At 63.9% G+C, this 7,857-nt stretch overlaps 2 protein-coding genes across 6 annotated transcripts; one reads left to right on the top strand and one right to left on the bottom strand.

Moving 5' to 3' along the window:
- Positions 1-146: 146 nt before the first annotated feature.
- EIF5A (eukaryotic translation initiation factor 5A) lies at positions 147-4,909 on the top strand. Of its 5 annotated transcripts, none has more exons than XM_049637099.1 (6): positions 147-330; positions 2,226-2,411; positions 3,521-3,625; positions 3,796-3,927; positions 4,015-4,088; positions 4,248-4,909. In XM_049637099.1, exons 2-5 carry the CDS (start codon positions 2,247-2,249, stop codon positions 4,075-4,077), a joined length of 465 nt encoding a protein of 154 aa, XP_049493056.1. In that variant the 5' UTR covers positions 147-330; positions 2,226-2,246; the 3' UTR covers positions 4,078-4,088; positions 4,248-4,909. The 5 variants fall into 5 exon arrangements, with proteins under 5 accessions (XP_049493056.1, XP_049493059.1, XP_049493057.1 ...); XM_049637102.1 differs by lacking the exon at positions 147-330 and adding an exon at positions 550-651; XM_049637100.1 differs by lacking the exon at positions 147-330 and adding an exon at positions 603-694.
- A 184-nt stretch (positions 4,910-5,093) lies between these two features.
- GPS2 (G protein pathway suppressor 2) lies at positions 5,094-7,785 on the bottom strand. The gene is made up of 11 exons (XM_049637097.1): positions 7,649-7,785; positions 7,324-7,486; positions 6,858-6,967; positions 6,667-6,779; positions 6,461-6,540; positions 6,287-6,369; positions 5,931-6,084; positions 5,758-5,847; positions 5,590-5,669; positions 5,398-5,493; positions 5,094-5,268 (listed from the first exon to the last, which is right to left on the bottom strand). The coding sequence occupies exons 2-11, from the start codon at positions 7,415-7,417 to the stop codon at positions 5,185-5,187; spliced, it is 984 nt and encodes a 327-aa protein (XP_049493054.1). The 5' UTR covers positions 7,418-7,486; positions 7,649-7,785; the 3' UTR covers positions 5,094-5,184.
- Between the last annotated feature and the right edge of the window lie 72 nt (positions 7,786-7,857).

Genomic DNA, 7,857 nt, shown 5'->3' with positions numbered 1-7,857 from the left:
TGCCTACTGGTGGGACGCGCTCTGGGTTGGGGAGGGGCGGGGTCACGCGTACGCGTCATTGGATGGGAAGGTGGGAGGGAGGGTGGAGATCGGGGAGGGTCTGTGCGCTTGCGCAGTGCGGGGGTGGAGGGCGGAGGGGATAGATAGCACGCTTGCGCGGCTGTCACAGGGCTGCTTGGTTGGTCAGTGGGGAGTCGGCGCCTGCGTACTAAGACCCGTGTGCAGCAGCGGCGGCGGCGGTAGAGGCGGCGGCGGCGGCGGCAGCGGGCTCGGAGGCAGCGGTTGGGCTCGCGGCGGGCGGACCGGGTCGAGTCAGTGCGTTCGCGCGAGGTGAGAGCGGGCAGGGCGCGCGTGCGCGGAACCTCGGCTGGGGCTTGGGAGCGGAGATGGAACTGCTCGAGGGTCGGGGAGGGGGCAAAGGGGAGCGGCGGCGGCCGCCGCACAGGGTTCGGTCCGCGAGCGGCGCGAGGTGCGGAGAGGCGCGGGAGCGCGCCCCGGTTGGCGCGCGGGGTGACGGTTGGGGCCGGCCGGGTGACGTTGGAGCGACGCAGGGCGGGGGACGGCGAGCCGCGAGGCCGCCACGCGGGAGAGGCCGCCGGGCGGCCACGCCGGGGCGAGGGCTGGGGGCCAGATCGGCCCGGAAGGGCCAAGGTACCTGGGCCGTTGAGAACCGGGCGCCGCGCGGCCACGTGAGGTGGGGGAGGGGGCTATTCGGTGAGAGGGCATGTGGGGGGGGGCTGGCGGCCGGCCGGAGAGGGGGGGAGGGGAGGCGGCGTGGCTCCGGCCTGGCGCGGCCTTTGAGGAGGGGGTGGCGGCGGCACCGGAAGTGTCCCCCCTACCGGAGGCTGCCCTCTGGGTCGGAGGCCGCATGGCCGAACGTGGACGGGGGCCGCATGGCAGCGCGGGGACCCCTCCCCCCAGATCCCGGCCACCGGAAGCCCCGGGAGGCCACATGGTGGGCGGGAGCCGGCAACCCCTAGCGCGGAGAGGGGTGGTCGGTCCTCGCGGGCGCCCAGGGTAGCTTGGAATTTTGGGGAGGGGGCGAAGGCCGAGGCCCGCACCTGATCTCCCCGGAGAGCCCGCTGCGGACATATGTTAGCGTGCCCCCACCCCATGGGCCCCTGGCGCGCTACCCCCCCGCCCCGACTCCCCTGGGAAGTGAGGCGGCCAGCCAGGTGCGAGCAGCGCTCTCCCGTGCTGGGTGGCCGGAGAGACGGGGAGACTGAGGGCGATTGGACGGGAGCCCAGCTCTTTTCGGCCGCGCCGACAGCGCCTTAAAGTCCCGAGCAGAGGAGCTCCCCGCTGTGATAGGTGCTCTTCACCTTGTCACGGTCTTCCTCCTTGTGTCTGATTTGCGGGCTCCTGCTTTCAGAGCCCCAACTCTGCCGGCCTAACAGAACTTCTGCTACTCACTACTCCCAGCGTTTTGCTTTCATTTTATTGTCATTCACGCTGCCCACTCCTCCACTTTCCTCTGAGCGCACAGGCCCGGCCTGAAAAGCCGACAGGACCGGTGCATCCTGGGAAAAGGGGGAGGGCCCTCGAGGAGAGGCCGGGTTCCCGGGTTCCCTTTGGGAAACGAGATGGAGGTGTTTGGCAGGGGGAGAAGTTAGAGAACAGCTTTACTTTCTCTCCCTCGGCTGTGTCGGAAAAGGCCTGTTGGAGAGGCGGGAATCCCCCAAAGAGGCCTTGTGGTTTCCTGTACCAGTGACTGGCGCGTGTGGATCGGGTGGGGGGTGTAACAGACGGGTGGGGCCCTGTCCTCCGGTCTCCACCCTCCCCTCTCCCCGCTATGGTAGCCCCGCCCTTTTGCTGGCTCGCGGCTGCTCACCTAATTATAGCCCTGTTCTGTGTGGGGGAGAGGGGTGGTTGGTTTCAGCGGCCAGTAACACCTGAGTCTCCCCCCGCCTCCCAGGAATTGGGCGTTTGCCCGTCTTGGAGATTCGGCATCCGAACTCCCCAGAGCCTTCTGTTCCCGGGCCGCCCCTTTAGCTTTCAGTTGGGCTAGGGGTCCGGCTTGTGTTCCCACCACTTCATACACACGCCCCATCTTAAGGGTTTGTGGTCCCAACTCCGTATTTAACCTGGGCACTTTGACTTTCATTTAGGCGGGTGATGGAACGGAGGGCTGGGGAAACCTGAAGCCGGTTTCCAGAGAGCAGTGGGGCGGATGGAGAGCTCTGTCGACCTCTACCTCTACTGACTCCGCTTCTCTTTGACTCTAGTTGGAATCGAAGCCTCTTAAAATGGCAGATGATTTGGACTTCGAGACAGGAGATGCAGGGGCCTCAGCCACCTTCCCGATGCAGTGCTCAGCATTACGTAAGAATGGCTTTGTGGTGCTCAAAGGCCGGCCCTGTAAGATCGTGGAGATGTCTACCTCCAAGACTGGCAAGCACGGCCATGCCAAGGTTAGAATTGGATCTCTCCATCTCTCGCCTTCCCCACACTTCCCTCATCCGTGGGGCTCCCGGCAGCAAGGTGCCCTCAGTCCTAGCCCTCTCCGTTCCCGGAGTTCTCTTTTTACCCCCCAGTTCCTTGTGTAGTGCTCAGCCCTGGCTACCTTCCACCTTCCCCCGGCCTTCAGCCTTTCGTTACCTCCTGTGCCCCGTCATTGCCTTGTGCCCGGTCCTCTTCCCCACTGGTGTGAGTCTAACTTTGCTAGGTGGTCTGGTCAGCAGCTCCTTCCTTCTTGGCTTTCACTTGTGGTTTTTCTTGCCTGGGGTTCTAGTTCCCAGGCTTTCTCTAGTCCCACTACAGAGCAGCCTTCCCTGGAGGGGGCCAGCGTACCTTGAGCTTCCAGATCCCCTCCTGCCCCACGCCGCCGATCTCCGACGCAGGGTCACACTGTGTCTCCACCTGCCCCTCTCCCGGAGTTTCCTGAGCCCCTGCCTCGCTCTCTTGGATCTGGACACTGTTGCTAGTGCTTGTCAGTTTTTCCTGCCCTCCCAAATCTCGACCTGACTCATCCTTGCTGGAGTTCTTGTGGTTTTGTTCCCTGGTTGGTTTGTCTTCCGTTGCCTCGGGGTTCACCCTGGGTCACCCCCAACGTCTACGTCCTTGTCTGTGTTCTTTTGTGGCGTTTATTCCCTTTGCATAATCTTCTGTTCCCAAAGCCTTTTCTTCTCAGCGCTCTTCCTTTCTTGTTGCTTCCTGTTTTCCCAAGTTCACCTTTTATGCTGATGTCCAGATGCTTTTCCAAATGTTCTGCCTAGAGTCCTCCCAGTCCCCTGGGCACATCGGTCAGTGTTCTGGTAGCTCAGGGTAACTGGCTGCTTGGAGCCTGCCCTCCTGTTTTCTTTGTGCTGTCAACCCCAAAGTCAAGGGCAGTCTTTCTGCCTCCCGTTCTTAAAGGCTTTAGTGCTGCTCCTTTGGGCCGATTGGTTTAGTTCCAACTCCCCTGGTCTTTTCCCTGACAACCTCGTCGCACTTCCCTCACCAGTCAGGAGCACCTCGAGCCTTTCTCTTTTCCATCCTAGAGCTTGGTCGGGTTTCTCTTTCATGTGATGCACACATACAGGTCCACCTGGTTGGTATTGACATCTTTACTGGCAAGAAATACGAAGATATCTGCCCGTCGACTCATAATATGGATGTCCCCAACATCAAAAGGAATGATTTCCAGGTATGTAGGTGGGTTAGTGGTTTGTCGGCGGCCATAGACTGAGCGGGAGAGAGGGGAACGGCCGGAGAAGGGGTTTGGTGTTAGAGGTTTGGCACCAGTTTGTCCTCAGACCCTTTATCCTCCCCCCCTACCGGGGCCAACCTGCAGCTTTCTTCCTCCTCTGCCCCCAGCTGATTGGCATCCAGGATGGGTATCTATCGCTGCTCCAGGACAGCGGGGAGGTGCGAGAGGACCTTCGTCTGCCCGAGGGAGACCTCGGCAAGGAGATTGAGCAGAAGTATGACTGCGGAGAAGAGATCCTGGTATGCCCCCCCCCCCCCCCCCTTATGCCCAGCCCCTCTCCTCGCACTGCTTCCTCTGACCTCATGTCTGACCTCCCCACCCCCCAGATCACGGTGCTGTCTGCCATGACAGAGGAGGCAGCAGTTGCAATCAAGGCCATGGCGAAATAACTGGCTCCCAGGTGAGTGTGCCGGCTGCCCAGCCCCAGCCCCTGCGCGTGCTCCGCGTCCCAGACAAAACCTGCCTCAGTCCTGTTCGAGGTTTCCCTTCCTGCCCCAGCAGGGTCGCCCCCCACCATGGACAGGACAGTCCGGTCTCACCAGGTGTCTCTCCTCCCCAGGGTGGCGGTGGCGGAAGCAGTGATCCTCCAGCCTGCAGAGGCCCCCTTCCCCAGCCTGGCCCAGCTCCGGCCCAGCCCCGGGCTGGACTCCTCCTACACAATTTATTTGACGTTTTATTTTGGTTTCCCCCACACCCCCTCAATCTGTCGGGGAGCCCCTGCCCTTCATCCTGCTCCCTTGGCCAGGAGTGAGTGACCCATGGCCTTGGCGAAACTGTCCTCCTCTTCTCCCCTCGCACTACAGTCCTGGTCGGGGAGAGGGGGCGGGTGCTGCTTGTGGTTTAGTGGGTTTTGTTTGGTTTTTGTTTTCTTTCTTTTTTCTTTTTCTTTTTTTAAATTCAATCTGGAATCAGAAAGCTGTGGATTCTGGCAAATGGTCCTTGTGCCCTTCCCCCACTCATCCCTGCTCTGGTCCCTTGTTCCCCTTGGCCCTTTACCCCAAGCACCACCCCACAGACTGGGGACCAGCCCCCTCTCCTGCCTATGTCTCTCCCCAAATCCCTTTAGCTGGGGAGGGAAGAGGAGGAGAGGGGAGGGGACCTGCCCCCTCCTCAGGCATCTGGGAGGGCCCTGCCCCCACGGGCTTCACCCTTTCCTGTGGGCTCTCTCCCCGACACATTTGTTAAAATCAAACCTGAATAAAACTACAAGTTTAATATGAAGGCCCCAATTCAGTTGCTTCTTTGAATTGAATGGGCATTTGCGGACTGGAGGGGAGATGAGAAATCCTGTCCACCAAACTCGGCCGTCCGTTCACTTGCTGTGCATCTGCCGGCCACCCCGCCCCTCCAGAGAGCCCTGGCTGCCTCCGAGTGAGGCCACACAAACAGCAGCAGCAGCCAGGGGCACTGGCAGGTAGATTTTATTGGACCGGGACACACCGGGGACCCTCACCCACGGCAGGGGGTGGGGGGAGGCTGAAGATAAAATCTGACGGTCACTTGTGGTAGAATCGCGGGTTCTGGCTGTGCTGGATGAAGGGGAGCCGAGGGCCAGGTTGGCTGGTAGCCGCGAAGCCCGACTGGTGGCAGTGACGAGAGGGGGGCTCGGTCAGCGAGCACCCTCTCCCTCCACGCCCTTGAGCCCGTCCCCCCCCCCCCCCCGAGAGTGGGAAGGTGGGGGTCTGGGCGCACCTGGCTCCCGACCTTACCTTTCCCGCTGGTTGCATCTGCACAGGGAGCTGGGGAGAGGCCAGCAGTCCAGGGGCTGGATGCAGAGCTTGGGGATGCATGGGGCGCAGGGAGGACTGCGGAGAGGAGAGTCAGGACCGGAGGCAGCCGGGGGCTCCCCTGAGCACAGCGCTTCCCCTGAACTCCCAAGACCCCATACTCGCCATACTCACAGAGTCCGAGAAGGCGGTCTGCTGGTTGGCATGCTCCATTGGCTTCTGTAAGGACAGGGCGCCACCCGGCTGCAGGAATCCTGGGGAGGGAAGGAGGGGGGTGTGACGCAGCCGCCAGGGGCGGGGGAGGCCGGGAGGGCAGGGTGCTCGCACAGGGGTGTCGGTCACCTGTCTGGGTGGGCTGGAAGTGGCCGTGCACTGCGTAGGGCTGTGGCTGTGGCTGCGACAGGTACTGCACTGCGGGGAACGCCGAAGGTGCTGAGGAAGGGACGACGCATGGCCATCAGAGCCTCCTCATCTGGGTCTTGCCAGAGTCCCCTCCCTCTGGGCCCACCACTCACCTCTGAGCTGCTGGCTAGGGCTATAGGCCGGCTGCGTGGGGCCATAGTGCGGCGGGGGCTGAGCGGTCCCATAGGCACCGCCGGGGCTGCCTTGGAATTGACCGTGCTCTGGGGTCCCTGCGAAAGCAGCTGCTGAGCCCACGTAGTGCCGAGTCTGAGGAGGGAGGACGAGAGCTGGCCGCTGTAAACTCCGAGGCGGGACCTCAGGGGCCCACCGTGTCCGGCTTTCCCCCACACCGCGAAGGGTCCGACGCCAGTGACGCCCATCACTTGAGTGCCGGGTCACTAAGGGCGCCTGGGTGTGGGTAGGAGCGGTCGGGGGAGAACAGGGCCGGACGCCCCATCCTACTCCTTACTGTAAGCACTTGGGGCCCGAACATCTGCTTGGCCCTGTCAGCCGCCATGAGGGTGCCCGGGCGATTGTGTCCTCCAGGGCTCCCTAGGGAGGGACAGGGGCTTCGTGAGGCCGGAAGGGGTGGCTGTGACCCCCAGGAGGGCCCGTTTGGACACGCGGTCTCTCCGCTCCTCACCCTGCATGCTGAGGAGGTGCGTTCCCGTGTGGACGGTCAGGCTCTGCTGGTACGCAGCTGATGTCAGAGTGGTCAGGTCACTGGGGCGAAAGGCGGGCGCGTCAGAGTCGGGGACAAGCGCCCCCTTTTGCCACTAGACGCCGGTCGTTGTCACCCGATCCCAGTTACACCCTGCCCCGATTTTATTTTTAGCTCTCCAGTCCCACCTCTGCTCCTTTCGCCTCCGTTTCTCCTCCTCGTGTAAAACTTTCTTGAGCTGCAGGAAAAGCTGGTGCTTCTCCTCTTGTAAGGCCAAAAGCTTCTCCTGCAATTTCAGGATCTGAGAAGCGAGGGGAGCAGAGATGAAGGCAAGAGGGCCAGAGGGAAAGCGCTGTGAGAGATCAGGGGGCTTGCTCACTTGCTCCTTGGTCTCCTCCAGAGACATTCTCTCTTCCATCTCCTTTTTCTTTCTCCTCTCCTGCTCCTCCTTCATCTTCTGTTCCATCATCTTGTCCACCTCTTCCTCTTCTGGAGACAGAGTCGGGCAGAATGGGAAAACGGCAGGGTGGTTAACAGAGCAGGCTGTTGCGCACCGCGGGCCAGCGAGGCCTGGTCGCCACGATGCCCCTCGTGCCTCTCTCGGCAGTGGCTCCTTCCCCGCGGAGGGGGCAGGCGGGTGGGTCCAGTAGGTGCTCTCCAAGGTCCTTCCCGACCCAAGGGTTCTGGAGCGGAGACCCGGCCTCCGGCTTCCACCACCCGCGGGGCTGTCTCATCCTTCCTGCGGCGCGGCCGCGGCGGCGCGCTGCACGGCCCGGGGTGGAGGCCTGCTCCGGGGAAGCGGCGCCGCCCCGGGGCCCTGTGTCCTCCCGCTCGGCCCGGCTCACCTTGCCGCTTGCGCTCCCGCTCCATCATGATGTGCCGGTGCAACGCCCGGGCCATGGCGTTGGAGAGCTTGGGGCGCTCCAGGAGCGCGGGCATGGTGCCGCCGGGGGCGCTCGGGCCGTGGGCGCCCGGCTCTGTCACTGACTGCCAGACCTCGGACCGGGCCTACCGGGAGGCGGGCGCTCAGGGCGGATCGCGCCCGGCCGGCAGAGGCGGAAGCCCTCCCGCCGCCCCCCTCCGCCCGGCCGGCCCCGGGGGCCCCCGCGTGCGCGCCGGCGGGCCGGGGTCTCCAGCCTCGGCGCTGCCCGCCCCCCGGCCCCTCCCTACCCGCCTGCTCTGCGCTTTCTCCGCGGCTCCTGCGCGCCTCGGCCGCGCGTCACATCCGGCCGCCGGGCCGACTCCTTCCGGAGCCGGGGCGGCCGCCGGCCTCGCGGGTCGGGCGCAGGGAAGGGCGGAAGCGGCCGCGACGGGTGCCGGCGGCGGTCAAACCCCGTCGCCGCGGCCCGCGCCCCCGGCGGGGCGGGCCCGGGGCTCGC

This window comes from Panthera uncia, chromosome E1, assembly GCF_023721935.1.
Source record: "Panthera uncia isolate 11264 chromosome E1, Puncia_PCG_1.0, whole genome shotgun sequence".
In the NCBI taxonomy this organism is placed as follows: domain Eukaryota; kingdom Metazoa; phylum Chordata; class Mammalia; order Carnivora; family Felidae; genus Panthera; species Panthera uncia.
The sequence above is the reverse complement of the archived record's forward strand: the minus strand, read 5'-3'. Positions and strand labels throughout refer to the sequence as shown.

Coding starts and splice junctions, on each gene's coding strand:
- EIF5A (XM_049637098.1), top strand. CDS start 869: ATGGCCGAACGTGGACGGGGGCCGCATGGCAGCGCGGGGACCCCTCCC. Junction 2,412..3,520: donor GCAAGCACGGCCATGCCAAG/GTTAGAATTGGA, acceptor GCACACATACAG/GTCCACCTGGTTGGTATTGA. Junction 3,626..3,795: donor TCAAAAGGAATGATTTCCAG/GTATGTAGGTGG, acceptor CTCTGCCCCCAG/CTGATTGGCATCCAGGATGG.
- GPS2 (XM_049637097.1), bottom strand. CDS start 7,417: ATGCCCGCGCTCCTGGAGCGCCCCAAGCTCTCCAACGCCATGGCCCGG. Junction 6,085..6,286: donor TCGGGCCCCAAGTGCTTACA/GTAAGGAGTAGG, acceptor CTCCCTCCTCAG/ACTCGGCACTACGTGGGCTC. Junction 5,670..5,757: donor CTTCCAGCCCACCCAGACAG/GTGACCGACACC, acceptor TTCCCTCCCCAG/GATTCCTGCAGCCGGGTGGC.